Here is a 21,711-nt window from a genome sequence, read left to right on the forward strand (position 1 = left end):
TTTCTTTTTTTTGAATAAATACATATTAATCTCTTAGGCATTGGAATTAGTTGGATGTCTCGAACTTCTATTAAAAAAATCTTTAGATTTATATGTGTTATTTGTGACTAGCCCTTCAACTTTTATTGTTATGCCAATTCAGTCTTTGAATTTCCTCAAGTGCATCATCAGCTCGTTAGCCGGTTGTATTTTTTTATAAATTATCATCGGACGCTTCAGATTTTAAATTTATTTTCATGTATCCCACAAACCGCATTGTAAATAAAATAATTATTAAAAAAAAACATGCCATTGCCACCAGAAAAGAGAGAAAGAAACTATATATATATATATATATATATATATATATATATATATATATATATATATATATATATATATATATATATATATATATATATATATATATATATATATATATATATATATATATATACACACACACATATACATGTGCTTATGAACCATATATCCATTTAAAACACTTCTCTTCCTCATGGCCATTAAGGGCATAAATCACATCTCCCCTTTCTTCCTCTACCCTAGCCTCGTTTACATTGCTATATCATTTTCCTTTATCTTCTTCCTCATCTATAAGAAAAAACTAAGCAAATCCAACTTTCCTCCGGGAAGTACAGGATGGCCGATCATCGGAGAAACTTTGGCTTTTGCCTTTGCTACATGGCGTGGAACCCCAGAAAAGTTTGTCAATGATAGAAAAACAAAGTACAAATCCGATATTTTCCAAACATCACTTCTTGGTGATCGTATGGTTGTTTTCTGCGGTGCATCGGCAAACAAATTTCTTTTCACCACCGGCAATCAGAATCTCACCGTTTGGCTGCCCCGCTCAATAAAGGAAACCACCGTCTACCCTGAAACTCTGGAAAAGAATTCCATGGGAGATTCTGCTTATTTGCTTCAAGCAAGCAGGTTCATACGTGACGGTCTCACAGCAGAAACCCTAAAATATTATATTCCATTGATGGATTCTATGGCTCAAGATCATCTGCAGCAAAGTTGGTTTCCTCACAAACAAGTTAAAGTTGTTCAGTTAACTAAAATCTTCATATTTTCACTAGCTTGTAGATTGTTTCTGAACATAACCGATCCTCAGCTTGTCAAAAGACTTTTTGATCCATTCCCTGTTCTTGTTACGGGAATCGTATCCGTGCCTGTAAATCTTCCCGGGACAGCGTTTAATAAAGCTGTAAAAAGCGGGAAGAAAATCCGCGACGAGCTTTTAGCTTATATTAAAAAGAGAAGGATAGAGATAAACAAAGATATAAATCAAGAATATAAGGACTTATTGTCAAGAGCCCTAATTGCATTAGGTGATGGTGATGGAGATGGAAAGGATTTAGAAGAAAAGGAGATTGTTAATTACATTATGGCATTACTTGTTGCAAGCTACGATACAACAAGTACTTCACTCACTTTTTTAGTGAATTATCTTGCTGAATATCCCCACGTTTACAAAGAGGTCTTGAGAGGTAAATATGATCTTCAATAACTATAGAAAAAATGAAAAAAAATTGATTTTGGGATTACTGAATTTTCTCACTGATCTCTAAAATGTACCAAAATGATTTTTTATATTTTTTTATTCTTGGGGTTATTAAGTGATTTTTGGTCAAAATATGTATATGTCACATTTTTTCCAGTGACCTAATATCCTTCTTGAAATAATACAATTGTTTTACAACCATTTTATTACATTTTAAAGTTTAATAACCATTTTGTTATCTCGAAAAAAGTTCACAAACCCCCAGAAATAAATACCCTAATTTTTATATTTGTTACAATTTTTTTTATTTGAGTCAAATATATCTAAGTAAATATAAAAAATTAATGATCTAAATGTTAGAAAAATAAAAATATTCGATATTTTACTATTGTTTTCTCTAAATATACATTAATTTAACATAAAATTTGCATAGTATGTACTCTCCCTTTGCTAAAACAAAATTTTACTCTTCCTCTTTATTTATTTTTTATGAACCTTCATCTTTATTATTATTATTATTTGTTATTTGTATATAATTCATATCTAATACAAAATCACTTAACCAAACTGATACAACTATTTATTCAAGATATGTTGGTTGACTTTGTAGATGTATTAGTTCATTTTGTCTTTATTTAACATACATGGATTGTTTTCTTTAAATATTATTTCCGGGAGGAAATTAAAGTTTAGTGATAAATATATATTATTTCAAACTTGAGAGTAACAGATTTGGATTTCTTTGTACTATTAAAAAAATAAGTATTTGGATCCAACTATCCCCATGTGCATATGTATGACGAATTTAAAATAAACATTTTCTTTTCACTACTTTGGCAAGGCATGGATTAGAATTTAATAATTTTATCAAGACACTCATAGTATAATTACGAAATTGTTCATTCTAATTATCTTTAAAAATTTTTTTGAGTAAATCTTTAAAAAATTAATTTCACAACAAATACTTATTTTTATTGGGTCTTCACAAATCTATATTTATGTGAATTAACTCTATAATTTAAATATATTATATATCTTATATGATATTGTGATCCATATAGAACTAGTTTAGGTAAAAAGAAATTAAACAAATAGGTCATAATTGAGCTTGGATAAAAAATAATGAATATGGTCCAAATTTGCACTATTTTTAATGGAAACCTTATAATGATGTTTTAAATGAAATCAGATATTACTATTTTTAATAAAGTTTCTTATGATTATTAATGATAATAAATAGTCTATTATTTGAGTGGGCAGAACAAATGGAAATTGCAAAATCAAAAGGTCCAGGAGAGCTATTGAATTGGGGAGACATTCAAAAGATGAAGTACAGCTGGCGTGCTTGTTGCGAGTCAATGAGGCTATCACCTCCTGCTCAAGGGGCCTTTCGAGAGGTTACAAATGACTTCACTTTTTTAGGGTTTACTATTCCTAAGGGATGGAAGGTACCACTTCTTTTCACTCAATACCCTAAACATTAACCTAATAGTAAATGAGAAATAATATAGTAGATTATAAAAATTATATATATAAGAATAATATAGGACTAATGGTGAAAAAAAATCACACCTTTATGACTTGTTAAAATTTAAACCAAATTTTTTAATTTTTTTATAATAATAACCAAATTATATTTTTTTTATTACAATAATAGCCAAATTGGTGGCCAAACTTGCAACAAAAAGGTTCAAGTTTCGCTATTATTACAACAAAAAAAATTCAATTTGGTTATTATTATAAAAATAAAAAAATTTGATTTAAATTGCAATAAGTTGTAAAACAAATTTCTTTTTTAGCCATTAAGTTCATTGATATATAAATAGTTTAGAACCCGTAAAGTTAGATTTTTTTTAAATTGATATCTGTGCGTGTGTGTCAATTATATGGTACCTTTTAAAACTTTTTATAAAAACGAGTATGTGTATGGGATATCACATAGTTTAGATAAATTTTAGTTTCATTTTTATTGTAAAAGATTTGCCAAGTGTTGTGTGTTAATCTAATTTTTTTGATGGACTTGCAGTTACATTGGACTGTATATTCAACACATAAAGATCCAAAATATTTTCCAAATCCAGAAAAATTTGATCCATCAAGATTTGAAGGGAATGGTCCTGAACCATATAGTTTTGTACCATTTGGAGGAGGTCCTAGAATGTGCCCGGGCAAAGAATATGCTCGCTTTGAGATACTTGTTTTCATTCATAATTTGGTCACCAAATTTGAATGGGAGAAAATTATTCCAGATGAAAAGATCATTTACACCCCATTTGCTACGCCGGCTAATGGCCTTCCAGTTCGCCTCCACCCTCATCATCAACACTCAGTTTAATCCCGAAGTTATTTAAATTCTCGTTTTCTTTTTACAATTTTGTGATTACATTTTAATTTGTTTCTTTTTAGTATTTAAATTTTAATTTTATTTCAACGAGAGATTTTTGGTCAAAATTATAGACACAGCTGCCAAATTTATTTATTTTTACTAGAAAGCTTCTCATATATGTATAATTCGATCTAAAAGATCACATCCAAAATAAAATTATACATACATGACGAGTTCTCAAAAAAAAATGTTAAAATCCAATTGTTATGTGGTAAAATTTGGCTGTTATGGATGTATTTTGCTGGAAAAATCTTCATTTGAAATATAATTAAAATTTAGTAACCGAAATGAAACAAATTAAAGTAAATCATCAAAATGAAAAAGAAAGTAATAATTTAGATGCCGTCAGAATCAATTAACCTGAAGGCTTATTTTCATTATTTGTGTGTAGAATCAATTATCATGAAGACTTACTTTCATTATTTGTGTGTGATTAATAATGGAATTTAATTACAGTTTGAGTGATGATTTGAAAAGTATGTTCAAATCAAGTATGAATTAATAATGAAATTTAGTTACAGTTTGGTAAAGAGAATTTAATCTATCCTAAAATCTTTGCAATTTTCAAAAATAATTTTTATTTTTTTTATTTTTTACTTAGCTTTTTATATTTTTAAAAACAGTTTTATTAGGTCTCTTATATTTCCGCACTTTTTTCAATAAAATTTTTTTATAAAATTAATTTTCAAAATACATAAACGAAATAAAAAAATAAAAACACTTAAAGATAAAAAAGAAATACAGAGATCTTTGGATAAATTTAACTTTAAAGAGAATGTTCAAATCGACGGATGGCGTCAATGTACTTTACGAGAGATTTTTAGGTAAACTCAGTCTGCCACGTCATCCGGGAACTAGCCTATCACATTATGACACGTCATTAAAATAGTGGCATTATCGTAATTTTGTTTATTACTTATTTACACTTTGAATAGTAATATTACGATAATGCCATGATTTTAATGACGTGTCATAATATAATAGATTTAGTCCATAAATAACGTAATAGACTGAGTCTATCTAAGAATATATCTTTACAAGAGATTTTTAGGTAGATTTAGTCTCTCTATTTTACTCTCGTTATATAATTTATTCCTCCATTAAAGCTTAAAAACCAAAATCTACTCCTTAAATGGATATGAAAATTGGTAACAGTGGATAGGCGATCTCTTTGGTTTAATGTTGTTGCCTCTAGCTATGGGATTGAAAACTGGTTTGACATCGAAGTCTCCTCAACTCGGAATTTGTCGCATTTATGGAGAGGAATTCAGAAAACTTGTGCTATGAATCGCAAAACTTGGGAGTGTTTCTGTAACGGGTTACACATCACTATTGGATCGGGAAACCAAACTAGATTTTAGTATGACTCTTGGAATGGAAACGGGCAGCTGAATCTTCTTTTTCCTAATTTATTCGACCTCAACAGGTCTAAGGCGGGATGGGTTTCTGATTTTTTTGATTATTCTGATCAGAGTTTTTCATTCCAATGGAATCGCAGTCTTCGGATAAATGAGCAAGAGCAACTTTGACTTCTTTTGAACTCCATCTCAGTTCGTCTTCCTCAATTGAACAATGTTGATAGCAGCAGCTTTTATGGAAAGTTGAAGTATACTCCAGCAGTTTTTTCTTCTTATTTTTCTGCTGATTATTCTGATCCGAACCGAGTCCTTGTTGTTGCCGGCAGATTCTGGAAATGTAAAGCTCCTCCTCGCATTCTTTTCTTCTTATGGCTCTTGGCTCGAGATAGAATCTCATCGAACGCTAGTTGGATTCACAGAGGTATTCCTTTATCCTCAGCTGATTGTTTGTATTGTTTGGAAGAAGAAACAAGCTGCCATATCATACTTCATTGTCGTTATGCTTGGTCTACATGGAACGCTATTGTTAATCCTTGTAATTTATATTGGGTGGCACCTTCGTCTATTCATTCGTTTTTCGATTATTGGAGTTCCCTCTCTCATTATCGATACCGTACTCTTTGGCAAACGTTTTGGTTCTTCGGAATTTGGGAAATTTGGAAAGCTAGGAACAAGCGTCTTTTTCGACATGAGATGGTGGATCCAGGATCTTTAGCTTATTCAATTATTTGCAAATCTATTGCTTTCTACAAGGATAATAATCCGGGTTTTGTTTTTTCCAGCAATGATGTCTTTAGAAATTTAGATTTCTTTTGTAACTACTTGTAGTTTTGCCTTCTTGGAAGGTTTTGCCTCCCACTTCTTTGTGGTTGTGCTAATAAATTATCATTTACAAAAAAAAAAGCTTTACTCTTGTTAATTTTTTTTTTATCAGAGATAGACCTACTTTAAGTTAGGTAATAGATGTTAGCGGAAGTTAGTATGCATTTTTTAAAAGGATTCTAATTAGTGAAGTATTTAGGAGAATGATGACTTTATTATCATTGGCTAAGTAGGAAGTATAAATCCAATCAGGATTAATACTCCTAATGCCATATAGATTATTTACTTACTATAAACACCAAAACCGAACACACAATGTAGACATTGATGTGAATAAGGGAAAAAGGGGGTGTGTGTGTGACGTGAGGAATATAAGTTAATTTTTACCATTTTGGGTTACTTCTTCTAGAGAGTTAAACACTTTGTGGGTTTTTCTTCTAAGGGCATATTTACTAGAGATGTTCTCTATTTGGTGATTCTCCACCAATTTTATACTCCTTTTGATGATTAGTGGATGGCTCGAATCTTTCGCCCGTGGATGTACGCTTTAATGCAGAACCACGTAAATCTCTTGTGTTATTTATTATTTTGCTATATTATTGTTTGTTGATCACTGTCACAACCCATTTTCATGAATCACGACCGCGCTAGGGTATGGGTAATGTAGTACCAAAACCCGTAGCAAGCCTTTAAGAAAACATACAATCACATAAATCTGCAAAAATGCTCGGGGGCAACCGAGACTTCAGCCCATTTCTAACAGTTCATAATATTAAACATTATATAACAAGTACTCGTCCAACTACGAGTCTCCAAAATGGCATACATATAAATCAAAGTAAACAGTATAACATGCCAAAGCAAATATAACTAGTCGGACCAATCCGACAACAACTGAAATAATAATAAAGACTTCTAGTTACTACTGCGGTCTAAGAATAAAATAGTTTGACAGTTTATTAAAATAAACGAAAGCTCCGAGGAAAGTAAAGAACAGAGATCAGCTGACTCTCTCAAAATCATAACCCTGGGAAAATTGGAAAAATAACGGGATCAGATATATTGAGATGAGTTCATACAACTATTTACATTTATTAAGTGAAAATCTTTAAAAATCTTTAAACATTTATAAAGCAATTTATCATTATGGATAAGCATTGAAACCCTAAACCACAAAACAATCTAAATCCAGTTGTCGCGTCGGTGAGACGTATCTCCATCATCGATCCCAGACAGTCACTTAAATAAACACGTGAGTCCCAGGAGACATATCTTCCACCCGCGCCCTCACTAGGTGAGACGTATCTCTAACCTACCTCAAATACCATATGATCATATACCGATGCGCACGCAGTCTCGATGATACCAATCGAGTAACCCGTTCCAATTCAGATCCATAATGCCGATAAACAGTTCGAAAGCTGTTTTTACAGTATATATATACAAAAATACAATTTACTTAATAAAGCGGTAAATAGCGATATAAACTCGCAACTTGCAAATCCACGTGAAAAATCTGGCAAGCAACTAAACCTGTTTCGACTCCGAAGCACGAGTAGTCGACGGGTCTAAAAACAAGGCATAAAACATAATTAGTATCATCCCCTAACTCTAAAGAGTACTAAACAACATAGGACTAGCACAGATATCAACCAATTCAAAGTACACACCATCAATATGTAACTACACATATTTAGCCAAAATGCCAAAGCATAAACCTGTAATACCCCAATTATTTTAAAATAACTAAGTTCTGCCACGTGTCGTAAATTCCGATAAATTAAATTAAGGAGGATTTAATTTAATAATATCAGGAATTTAGAATAATTTTTATTAAGCGAATTAGCGGGATTCAAGGAAATAGCATAGAAAATAAATATAAATAAAATATATATCCCCAGTTAATGATTATTTTGCTAAATTCCGCGAAATATTTAATAGTATTTGCGATAAACGTTTCGAGTTAATCGGAGACTGTTTAAAATTTGAGCGCGGATAAGTTTTAGACTAAATTGCAACTTTTGAAAAGTTTCAAGGACCAAAGTGTAATTAAACCATTATATATATAAAGCCTTCATCATTAAGGATGAAAATCATCCCGAATCTAAAACCATTCCATTTTCATCTCCTTCGACGATTAATTACGGTTCGTCGCTCGATCCCCGTTTCTTGTCCGTTTTCGACGTTCTATAGCTCGAATCGATCGTATTTCAGTGGCGAATCACGGTATGCATGACGTTTTATCGTTTGGATGGGTAAATTCGATTATATATCGATTTAAAGTTTTATGCCACGGAACGGTTTTATCGTTTTAATGATTGTAGGATCGATTAATAGCGTTTTGAGTTTAGATTTCGTGTTTTCGACGTGTTTGAGAGTTGATCGAGTGTTGGGATGCAAAAATTTGTTAGGAAGCATGTCGGAATCGTGACGGGGTGAGAACCCGCGGCTGTGCGTCGCACAATCTACTGACTGTGTGAACGCACAGTAGACTGTGCGGGCGCGCAGTGACATTGAACTCGCCAATGGACCCGTTTTGAGAAGTTAGTCCGTATTCGCGTATCCGGATTGAAATCGATTAGTTTTCGATTGGTTTGAGTCGTTTAACCTAACGAGGTTAATTGAGAATCTTTTCGGAAAAGAAATATGAACCGAAAACGAGTTAGAAACCATTTATCGAAATATACACGTGAGAAGCACGACGGTTAATAAGAGTAGTGTGTTGTGTCTCGAGTCTAGAGTCACTCTTAGAGTAGGATTATGATGTGAGTTAAATGTTTTGAAATCGTTTTAGATCCGGTGAGGCTAGAAGCAGCTGAACAAGGAGCTCGGGAAGCTTGACGTTTCTGAGCACCGAAGTATTTTTGGATAGTGTTTTCTGTGAGTTTATATAAATTTAATTTTAAAGTATTTACGCAAGAAAATATTTTATATTGCTTTACATTTGAATTGAATGCTTTCAATGCAATGTTTTTAAATGAAATACGTACATGTTTGGTTTGAAACCAATATTGATCCGATGGAACGTGCTACCTGTTGGCGGCAATAGGACTGCGTGATCACCAGTTTTAATTTATTACAGCTGTATATTTGATTATGAATACGAACATGGAAGTTGGATATATGAATGTGGATACGAGAGTGAACTCGGTAAAGTAACCTAAGCCCCGTATGTAGTGGGTTGAACTCGGTTGAGTTATCCCGGGGCCCACCACTTGGGATTAACAGGTTGGTCGCGGCTAACGCGGTTGAGTTATTCCGGGGTCGGACCATTTGGATCACTTTGATTTGATTATATACGTTTGGCATGTTCGAGAATTAGGATTTCAATCGGATCTTGTACTTGGCTACACGTGACTTAAGCGTTATTGCATTGGTTTACGTTTTATATGAATACTTACTAGTAAATATATGGAAGACCAGCGAATCTGCTCGTCTTCCATGGGAGACTGGTGACGGAGAGTGGCGTTCGAACAGAGGTAGTGACGGAGAGCGGCGGCGGGTTCGAAGGTAGGCGGTGACTTTTTATTTAATTTATTTATTTATATAATTTTTGTTATAGAGAAGAGGGTTTGTACATGTAATTTAAAACATCATATGACATTTAGAGTTTTTGAAAAAATATGAAGGATTTGTTTTGAACTTTATCCAAATGAAAAGAGTTCAATTTAATACATTAGGGTGCTATTGAAATATAAAAATACGAAATAGGGTGCAATTGACGAAATTATAAGGTCGGGGTGTTATTTTTCAAAAAAAAAAGTCGGTAGTTTTTCAGGATATTAGCCTTTTAAAAATATCTATAGAATTTTTTTTAGAGGAATTTGCACAAAATACTCCCTTTATATATTTATTTGTTTTAAATACCTCAATTTTGAATTTTTATGTTTTTACTCCTATTCTGTATTGTTTTTGTGCCTACCTCAATTAAGGCTTTTTTTTATTTGTAAACATACCTCATTGTGACAGCTACAAATATTTCTTTTTTTCCCTCCTTTTTCTCTTTCCTCTTTTTCTCTCTTCGTCTTCTTCTTCTTCTTCTTGTTTTTCTTCTTCTTCTTTCTTTCTTTCTCTGTGATTTTGTTCTTCTTCTTTTATTCTTTTTAATGGTATTTCTTAACAAATTCAATCTAATTTTTTATTTTTCATCTAATAATTCTGATATATAACACAAAATATAACGAAGCAAATAAGAAATCACCGATGAAAAAATCATACGTATTCGTCTCAATAAATTGAACGTTCTGCAATCGCCATTGTTGTATCGTCTTATTCTAGATCTTCTTCTTACTCTTTTTATTTTTTTATCTGTTAATTTTTATTGACAATATTGTTCATATGTTTGAAACTGTTGTAAACTGTATGAAACTGTGTTTTTCAACTGTTTTAGATAAATGCTGCAAATTATGTATTTGAAGTTGTTTGAAACCTTTGTCTTTAAAAATGGCTGAAAAGTATGTTTTCAAATCGTTTTAAACTCTTTTATAAATTGTCTTTGAAAAATGGTTATATTTGCCACTGCCAACGCCATGTCCTCTTATTCTGCATCTTCTTCTTCCTCTTTCTATTTTTTTTATGTATTAATTTTTATTGATAATTTTTGTTCATATGTTTGAAACTATTGTAAACCGTTTGAAACTGTTTTTAAAAATCGTTTTAAATTGTTTGTTTGAAACCTTTATAAACCGTTGAAAACTTTGTAAACTATTTTAAACTATTTTTATAACTAATTTAGTTTTTTTATGAAATGTTTAAAACTGCTTTTAGAATCCGTTTGAAACTGATTGAAACCTTTGTAAACTGATTGAAACTTTTATAAACTATTTTTTGAAATTTTTATAAGCTGTTTGAAATTTTTTTTAACTGTTTGAAACTTTTGTAAACTGTTTGAAATATTTTTAAATTGTTTGAAACTGTTTTTAGATAAAGGTTGCAAATTGTGTTTTATAAAACTGTTTGAAACCTTTACAAACTATTTAAAACCTTTATAAATTGTTTAAAGCTTCTTTTAAAAAACTGATTGAAACGCTTGTAAACTGTTTGAAACCATTGTATAATGTTTTTAAATGATAATAACTATGTGTTTAGAAATTATTTGAAACCGTTTGAAACTGTATTTGAAACTGTGTTTAAAACGGGTTTTAATAGATTTTTAATGAGAACGAATAAATTAAAATTTACAATTTATTTTTGTTTTTGGAGAAAGTTGTGATTGTTGGATTTGAATTGTAAGTGAAATTTGAACCGATTTGATTACGAATAAAAAATCCGAGCGGATCAGAAACTAAATTTGAAACTCACAATAAATTATCAGAAAGTAATGATAAAATAAAAAAATCAATCTATTTAATTGTTATGAGCTGAAGTTGTGTATATGATTCTTGTGATGTTCCTCTTACTAGATCTATAGCTTTTCCTCTACATATCCAAGCTTTCCAATGGTCAATACCAACACTGTAATCAATTTTCATGTCCCGCCTAATGTCATTTGGTGTATAATTCGTCTTCACATCCATGAACTTATGTTTTATAATATTTGCAATAACGGTTGAACTAACTTGACATTGACTGTCCATCATCTTTTCCAAACGGCAAGTATGGATATCAAGCAATTTGCGGATCACAAATGGTTTTGTGAGACCTATTTTTGAAGCATATAGATTCAGTTGACATTCTTCATCAACGCATTTAACTTGTATTGCATTGTGCATGATTTCATTACCTGTTGTAAACTATTGGAAACTGTATATGAAACAACATTTGAAACTGTATGCATGTGTTGTAAACGGTTTAAAACAATTTATAAAAGTATATAAAATTTGAAACTATTAATGACTGTTTTGAACTTTTAAAAACTGTAAAATAACAATTTTAAAAAAATTATGTAACTGAATTTGAAAATGTATTCAATGGTTATAAACTTTCTACAAAACTGTTTTAAACATGAACATATAAAAAAAATCATAAGAAATAAACTCTAAATTTATTGATCATTTTCTTGATACGCTTTGAAACTGTTTTCTTTATTACGATACTGTTTGCAACTACACTATAACTTTCTATAACCTATACAATATTTGCAACCTACAATATATATATTTTTAAGTAAAATAACATTTAAACTAATGTAAACTCTTGTAAACACATGTAAACTTACATTTAAACTAATGTTAAACAATATATCAACTAACATTTAAACTAATGTCAATCAACATTTAAACTAATGTCAACATTTAAACCTATAATAGATATATTTTCATGTAAAATAACATTTAAACTAATGTCAACTATTGTAAACACATGCAACTGCTTTAAATTTTAAAATATAGAAAAATATTTGATATAAAATTAAATTTTATTTAGAAATTAGGTTTATAGACATTGAAACTGTTATAATTAATTTGATACTATTAGAAACGGTACTATACTTTATTTTATATAATTATAAACTGTTTTATTTAGTTTTTAGATTATTGCACCTGTTATCAACTTTTGTAAACACATATAAAATAAAACAGAAAATGTATGAATCTGATAATATAAAAAAATCTCAATAATTAGAAAATTAAAATTATACTGATTAAAACTAATGTCAACTATTGTAAACACATGTAAACTTACTTTTAAACTAAGAACAAAGGGTCAACGCGCTCTCTAAACTTGTGACAAGGGATCATCTAACCCACTTTATACTTTTTTGAGCAACGAACCCTAAAACTCTTCAATTTTGGATCAGATAACCCCATAATTATATTTTTAAACGTGTAAAATACAAATCGGAGGCGAGGGATGCAAAAAAAAGTAATTAGATATTTCCCTAATTGTTGCGATATAATTATTTTAAATCTATTTTTAAAATAAAAATATAAATTATCGGGTTATTTGACCCAAAAATGAAGAGTTTTGGGGTTAGTTGTTCAAAAAAGTATAAATTGGGTTAGATGACCACGTATCACAAGTTCAGGGGGCGCGTTGACCCTTTCTTCTTTAAACTAATGTTAAATAATATCAACTAACATTTAAAGTAATGTCAATCAACATTTAAACTAATGTCAACATTTAAACCTATAATAGATATATTTTCATGTAAAATAACATTTAAACTAATGTCAACTATTGTAAACACATGTAAATTACATATGCAACTGCTTTAAACTTTAAAATATAGAAAAATATTTGATATAAAATTAAATTTTATTTAGAAATTAGATTTATACACATTGAAACTGTTATAATTTATTTGATACTATTAGAAACTGTAATATACTTTATTTTATATAATTATAAACTGTTTTGTTTAGTTTTTACCGTTTGCAACAAATCTATACGTTTTTAATTTAAATCAGTTTTCATGAAACATATTATTGAAGCTGTTATCAACTGTTGTAAACACATATAAACTAAAACATAAATTATATGAATCTGATAATATAAAAAACGATAAAAAAATAAACGAATGAAACAGTTTGCAACTGTAATATAAATTTTATTACGTTTTAAACTAGATAAAATGTTCGAAAAATCTCTGAAACCTAATTAAACATACTAAAACTGTAAAACAATTCGATTGAACAAATTTTTACCCTTTTTTTGCTGAATTCGCAGTTATTGAAGATCGTAATGAATGAATTTGAATAATGTAGCAGTATATCGAGTGAATCTGACAGAATATTGAAGAGAGAATTCGTGATTTTGAGATCTGAAAAAGAAAAGAAAAGATGAGCTGAAAGTTTTGAGGAAGAAGAAGAAGTTTGTTACAATGAAAACACGTGGAGTATTATTTAGGTATAAAAACAAATAAATCAGGGTATAAAAGTAATTGGCTGAGGCGGTTAGGTATGAAAGTTAAGTCCACAAATTGCGGTAGGTATCTGCTATTATTTTACTTATTTATGTAATTCCCTAATTTTCTTTTTTTTTATTGGGGTTATTGTATTTTATTATGAGATCTGTGACTTTTTAGCTAACTCTCAAAGTTGTAAGTTCTAATGTACCACCAAAACTGAGCCACTTTTTATGGAAAAGTTTCGTATTGTTAGTTTTTGCCACTTCTTGTGATTTAATATACACGCATATTCAATAAAATTTAATTTTATTAGATAAATTTTTTAATTTAATTGACTAACAACAAAAATGACATAAAAATAAATAAATACTAACGGAAACAAAATTCCAATATGTTATTATATGTTTTGGAAGTATGGATACTCCAAAATAAATTTATCTAATTTTTGCACGAATAATTTAGCAATAGAAAAATAATATTTAGATCAAAAGAAAAAAGAGAAATAATATTTAAGTTTAATAACAAAAATTTCAAGTTGTTCTTATTTTTCCTTGTATAATAAAAAAAGAATTACTGCACCATGTTCCTGCTCTGCACTATATTATATAAATATACGAAGCCAACAGTATGATCTGAAGATCCTAGCTAATAAACGAAGATGGCTATGGCAAGAAAAGTAGAGATCACACAGAGAGAAACAATTAAACCATCATCTCCTACTCCGATTCATCTTAAAATCCTTAACCTCTCCCTTCTTGAACAACTCACTCCGTTTTATTACATACCATTAGTTCTGTTCTACCCTGCAAATTGTAGTGAAAAAGCTCCGAAGCTAAAGAAATCATTGTCGGAAACCCTAACTCACTTTTACCCACTTGCAGGCAGAATCAAAGGCAATACATATGTGGAGTGCGAGGATCAAGGAGTTGATTTTATTGAAGCAAAAATTAACTGTCCCCTCTCAGACATCCTCAAGAACCCTAATCAGTTAGATCTGTTTATGCCTGTGCCTGTGTTTTCTGCTGAAGCCGCTACAGGCGGTTTATTACTTGTCCAAGCTACTTTCTTTGATTGCGGCGGCTTGGCAGTTGGGATCTGCATCTCACACAAGATAGCCGACGCAGTGACGCTGAGTAGTTTCATCAAGTGCTGGTCTGCATTAACGGCTAACAACTCAGCCGATGTGGTCAGTCCTGTCTTTGTTGGGGCATCCATTTTCCCACCTACAGAGATCTCAATTCCGAGTAACCAAGCGATTCAACCCATGGAATCTAATTGCATCACTAGCCGATTTTTGTTTACTCCTTCGAAGATTGCGGATTTAAGGGCTAAAATGGTTGGTACAACCGTCCCAAATCCGACAAGAGTAGAAGTCGTTTCAGCGCTCTTATGGAAAACTGCAATGAGTTCAGCAAGATCAAAATTCTGGTATTCTAGAGCATCTATGTTTTCTATTTCTTTGAACATGCGTAATAGATTGTTGCCGCCATTGCCTGAAAATTCTGCAGGTCTCTTCGTCTGGCCGATGGCTGCCAAGATGGAGACCGGAGAGTTTGAGACAGAATTTTTGAAAGAGTCGGTGGGTAGAATAAGAAAAGAGAAGGAAATGTTTGATGAACAATATGTGAGAAAATTTCAAGGAGAGGGAGCATTATCAACAATTTTTGAGAAACTTAAGGAGTATGGAGACATGGGTACGATGAGTAACATGGACATTTATTACTGCACAAGTTGGTGTAAACTTGAGCTATATGATGCTGATTTCGGTTGGGGAAAGCCTGTATGGCTTTGTAACCCTAATTTACCCATGAAAAACACTGCTCTTTTAATGGATACAAGAGATGGTAATGGAATAGAAGCATTCTTTACTCTGGAAGAAGAAGACATGGCGTTGTTTGAATCCAATCAAGAACTTCTTCAATTTGCTGAAGTCAACCCTAGGGTTTCTTTTTAATTATCTAATTGTGTGGCTATGTCTTTGTTTTGTTTAAATTATTGTTTTTCTCAAGTCAACCCTAATGTTTCTTTTTAATTATGGCATGTACTGGTTGTGCTTTGTTCGCAAAGTCCTTAATAATCAATTTCAATTTCAATTTCTTTTATCCCTTACAGCTATTTATCTTCTTCTTCATGATCCCTTTTTTTTTTTGGGTCTTTAACACAAATCCCCTAAAAGTACTATGGTGTTTCACTTTTCCCTCACCATTTTGATTTTGGCAAAAATCTCTCAAAAAAAATAGAAAGTTTACAAAAATCCCTCATAACCCAAAATAAAAGAAAATGAGACAATATTGTCCTTTGTATTTGTCAACATTTCATTAGTCTATGTTTGAGTCAATCAAATGATGACACGTGGAAAATGTGGATTTGGTTAACAAACTAACCAATACCAACGGCCAAATTCCGGTCCGACCGGCCGGACCACTATGGTCAACTGCGGTCAACCAACGGCAGTCAACTATAGTGGTGAGATTTTAAAAGAATTAAATAAAATACAAATTTGCTATTAGTAGGAATAGAACCCATGACCTCTGACTTTTTTTCCATGTGTCTAACCATCAAGACAAGATATGTTTGTTGTCTTTATTTACTCTTTAATATATATACATATACTATTTAATAATGTATAAGAAAGCATTTAAACTAAATATAAACATATTAAAATGGTTGATTATAAATAATATATTATTATAAAATATTAATAAAATATTACGCTTGTTAAAATTTAAATTAATTTATTCTAATTAAATTAATACTAGTGTAAATTAAATATTAACTTAAAGTAAATTAAGTTAAAATAAATTTATAAATTAATGTATTAGAAACACGATTAACTTAATATCAACTCGATATAAACTCAAAATAAATTATATAAGTTAATTTAGTTGATATTAAGTTAGTTTTTAAAATTATAATAAATTACTAAAAATATTGCTTTAAATTGACATGTAACCTTCATCATGTTTACATCGAATTGACATTAGGTTCACATCAAGTTGACATTAGGTTCACACCGAGTTGAAATTAGGTTTAAATTGAGTTTACATTGAGTTGATATTAAGTTACATTTCAAAATTAAAATAATTTACTTTTTCAGATTGACATTAAATTTATATTGAGTTGACATTAGGTTTGCATTGCATTGACATGAGATTTACACTGAGTTGACATTAGGATTACATTGAATTTATATTAGGTTTACATTGAGTTAACATTGAGTCGTCATTAAGTTAATATTAAGTCGACGTTGAGTTGATATTAAGTTAATTTTTAAAATTATAATAATTTACTAAAACATTTATTTTAAATTGACATGTAGTTTACATCAATTTTACATTGAGTTGATATTAGATTTACATTCACATGACATTGAGTCGACGTTGAGTTGATAATTAAGTTTAATTTATATTAAGTTTACATTGAGCTGATATTAGGTTTATATTTAGTTGACATTGAGTCATCATTGAGTTTACATTGATTCGACGTTATGTTGACATTAGGTTTATATTGGGTTGACATTGAGTCATCATTGAATTTACATTGATTCGACGTTAAGTTGACATTAATTTACACAAATCATTGCGAAAAATCTTAAATAATTTACTTTCAATATACAATTAGTTTATTTTTAAAAGTATTAATTATAAAAAAATAATTTTACTATTATAATAAAAAATAATTTCATTTAAAATTTATAATTATTTATCAAAATATTTACTTTGAGTTGATATTTAAGTGAACATTAAATTTATATTAAGTTGACATAAATTTATATTAAGTTCACATTAAGTTTACTTTGAGTTTATATTGAGTTGACTTTGAGTTCATATTAAATTTATATTCAGTTCATATTAAGTTTATATTGAGTTGACATTGAGTCATCATTGAGTTTACATTGATTCGACATTGAGTTGACATTAGGTTTATATTGGGTTGATATAAGTCATCATTGAGTTTACATTGATTCAACGTTGAGTTGACATTAAATTTACATAAATCATTGCGAAAAATCTTAAATATTGCAATTAGTCCAATTTCTAGACTTAAAAAACAATCTCTTTGAATTTTTATAGTCTATTTATAGCTAATTGCGTCTTAATCTTCCAAGTTTGCAGCTGTGCACAGATACGTCTGCTTGAATTCCAACAAGCAAATCTGTACCTCGTCACCCACACGGATTTCTCTGGAAATTATCATTGGACGCTTCAGTCCCTTATCACTTTTTACATGTCCGGAACATATGTGTCTACAGTTTTCCAGCTCTTTAACGAGAATTGAAAAAGTATGTTAATTTTTATTAAAGAAGTGACTTGCTGTAAGATAAGCGACAAGGATTCTGCCCACCATCGTAGGTACTCGCTCACCTGATGGTATAGTAATGATATATCATGAGCATTACTCGTCGTGGTGCATGAATCTGACTTCATGCCCCCTAGTTCTAGTCTACTGAGCACTTGGCAGTGAGTAGATTTTCTCAATTCCCATTGAGCCTAGGCTGCCTGATTTTATGCCCTGTAGAATGGAGCTATAAACTCTCAGCCGTCCTGAGAGTGATCTAATGGCTCGGACCCTGTTAATTATGTTGCCTGGTACTTTTAGGTTTGTATTAGGGGCAACATCCCCTTGGCCGTCCCAATGGCCACCCTATTGAATGGGTGCTAGAATTTCGTTAATTATTCCAATTAACGGATGCTGGTGTCTTTTTACCTGGGTTTGGCGTCTTTTTGCCATACTTCGGTGTCTTTCTACCGATCTTCGGTGTCTTTCTACCGTTCATTGGTGTCTTTCTACCAGGCTTCGACGTCTTTCTTCCGATTTTAGGTGTATTTCTACCGTTATTTTAGTGTCTTTATATAGTTCTTTGGTGTTTTTATACCATAATTTGCATGTAGAGTTGGCACCGTTATGTCTCGAATATCCTTGGTCGTTTCAATCCCGTTTTCTGGGAAACTTTCTGATCCTCTAGGGCTTGTTGATGATCCTTTCGTGCTGTTCCGACCCTTTGGGGCCATTTTGATATTCTGGGCTATTCCGATCCTCTAAGCTATTCTGATCCTCTGGGGCTATTTTGATCCTCTAGGCTATTCTGATCCTCTAGGGCTATTCTGATTCTCTGGGGCTATTATGATCCTCTAGGCTATCCTGATCCTCTAGGTCTATTCCGATCCTCTAGAGTTATTTTGATCCTCTGGGGCTATTCTAATCTTCTAGGGCTATTCTGTATCTCTTGCTTCCATCCTTTTAGGAAACTATATTTATAATTTCCGGGATTGTTTGTTAATAACCCTCTAGGGCGTTTGGTTCAAAGGCATGGGGCTCTGAGCAGTCTAGAGGTAACCTTTCCATGCGTACCTAGGGTTATTTTAGGAATGAGATAATTCCTTTTATCTTTCTAGTTTTTGCAATCTTCTATAATTTGCAAACTTTTTCTGGTTGGAAGTATGGCGGCTTTCTAAGATTTTGTGGAACCGTGTAGAGATCCTGATCGTTCAGACTGCTCGGGATTCGGCCTTACTGGATGCGGGCCAAGAAGTCCCGCTGTTTTTGTGCTTGGAGCGTCATATCTGCTCTAGATTTCAACCCAGAGTGCGTTTTTCTGAATATTTCTTTGTTCAATTCAGTATTTTGCAGTTTATATATCCAAAAAATGTCCAAAGTTGGCCTAGAAATGTGTCAGAACGAGAAATAATAGTCAAAAAATTGGTGGCGAGGGTGCTAGAAGGAGTGGCATCGCCTTCACCCTTAACTGGCGCCACCGCCAGTAACCGTGGCGCTAGTGACCGGTGCGCTGCTGATTTGACTTAATTCTTATGTGTTTTCTAGCGATTATAACTTCTAGTGTTGGTTTTCTTTGTGTTTTTAGAGCGCAGAGCCGTTTCGTACTTCTGGGAACTTTGTGAAAGCCCGCATTTGGTATGAAGTTATGCATGAGTTGGTCAGGGACCGGGTAGGTGAGGTCGGGTTTGGTTGCTTTGCCGATTCTTTGTTTATTGCTACCAGAATCTGCGATAACACTTCGCTGCTCTCTCCGATGGAGCGATGGATGGATACTACTCAAACGTTCCATCTGCCTATAGTGGAGTTGACAATCACTCACCTGGATTTTTCTTTAATTACTGGGATGGTGTTTGGTGGTCAGCCGGTACCCTTTGATGCTGGCATTTGTAGTTATGCGTACAAGGATAGGTATATTCAGAAACGTCTTGGTTTTTTCCCGAGGATGAAGAGAAAGGCTCTCGGGTATATTATGCTGTGGGACCAGCACGTGCAGTATGTTCCTAGGAACTATTCTGAGAAGATATCAAATTAGCATTATTAATTTATGTGGATGATGTTATTTTGACAAGCTACAATATGGATGATATCAAATCAGTTAAAACTTACCTTGATGATTTTTTTAAAATCAAGGATCTAGGTAGCTTAAAGTTTTTCTTGGGGTTGGAAGTTGCAAGATAAAGGAAGGTATTAACTTATGCCAAAAGAAAAATATACTAGACTTGTTGAAAGACACACGCTATATTGGATCAAAGCCACCCTCAACACCAATGACATCATAAACAAGATTGAATAAAGCTGGTAGTGAAGAATTCAGAGATATACAAGCTTACAGAAGATTAGTTTGGAAGTTAATATACCTTTGCAGTACCAGGACTGACATTTCATTTCCAATCCAGCAATTATCCCAATTCATGGATTGTCCAATTGAAAAACATTATGTTGCAACTAGAAGAAATCTTGGATATCTCAAGAAGTCAGCTGGCCAAGGATTATTTTTTCCTGTATCCAATGATCTCATGTGAAAATTGCTGACTCTGATTGGGCAACATGCTCTGACAGTAGGAAGTCTATAACTGGTTTTTGTACTTTTCTGGAAAGCTCCTTAATATCATGGAAAACCGAAAAGCAAGCAACTGTTTCAAAATCTAGCACATAGGCATAATACAGGGCATTGGCAAAATGTCACATGTGAAATCCAATGGCTTTCATACTTACTGCAGGATCTTCAAGTCAATAATGCTACAACAGCAATGGTATATTGTGATAATCAGCCAGCCTACTATTTGGCTCACAATCCAGCATTTCACGAGAGAACTAAACACATAGAAGTGGATTGTCATATTATAAGATAGAAGATTCCATCTAGCTTGATTGATCTTATTTCCAATTGCTTCTAACCAACAAATTGATGATTTCTTTACAATGCCTCTACCTACTGTTCAGTTTCACAATTTCATCAACAAGATAGGTATACTTGATATATATGTTCCATCTTGGTGGTGGGGGGAGGGGGGGAATATCAAAGGTAGTTGAATCAAGAAGAAGATGAAAGTTTATTAGAGAAGAATTCAGAAGTTCAAACTTAACTGCTGCCACAACAACAATTTTTGTTATTTAGAATTAGTTAGAAGTTTGTTAATATAGCCGTTGTAAGTTTAGGGAATAGTCAAGTGACAACTGTCACCTCTGTCTATAAATACCGTTGTAACAGTAATCATAATGGCTTAATGAGAATAACTCTTCTTTCCACGTATTCATCTTCTTCATTCTGCTCTCTAAATTCTTGATAACATAACTACACAAGACAATTTCACCAAATCCTCAAACTGATCACATGCAAGAATAATCAATCATGTACAAACCATAATCAAGATTCAGTTACCCTCCAAAACACTGGAAGTCTGTTTTGACCAATGAGCCACACTCAACGAGAACAAATATTTTGCAACATCTATTATTCGAATTGTGATTAACGTATGAAGCATATAAAAAAACATGGAAAAATTAACATGTCGGAATAAATTCACATAATATACAATAATACGATTAATATCTGTTGGTCCAAATTGAGCGC

General features: G+C 31.7%; 2 protein-coding genes across 2 annotated transcripts; both read left to right on the forward strand.

The window, feature by feature from the left end:
- The first annotated feature begins 450 nt into the window (after positions 1-450).
- Positions 451-4,358, forward strand: LOC126659572 (beta-amyrin 6-beta-monooxygenase-like). Its single transcript, XM_050352870.2, has 3 exons — positions 451-1,493; positions 2,768-2,955; positions 3,534-4,358. The coding sequence occupies exons 1-3, from the start codon at positions 497-499 to the stop codon at positions 3,840-3,842; spliced, it is 1,494 nt and encodes a 497-aa protein (XP_050208827.1). The 5' UTR covers positions 451-496; the 3' UTR covers positions 3,843-4,358.
- A 10,072-nt stretch (positions 4,359-14,430) lies between these two features.
- LOC126659933 (stemmadenine O-acetyltransferase-like) lies at positions 14,431-15,954 on the forward strand. Its single transcript, XM_050353264.1, has one exon. It carries the CDS (start codon positions 14,518-14,520, stop codon positions 15,811-15,813), a length of 1,296 nt encoding a protein of 431 aa, XP_050209221.1. The 5' UTR covers positions 14,431-14,517; the 3' UTR covers positions 15,814-15,954.
- The last annotated feature ends 5,757 nt before the right edge of the window (positions 15,955-21,711 follow it).

This window comes from Mercurialis annua, linkage group LG8, assembly GCF_937616625.2.
Source record: "Mercurialis annua linkage group LG8, ddMerAnnu1.2, whole genome shotgun sequence".
Lineage (NCBI taxonomy): Eukaryota > Viridiplantae > Streptophyta > Magnoliopsida > Malpighiales > Euphorbiaceae > Mercurialis > Mercurialis annua.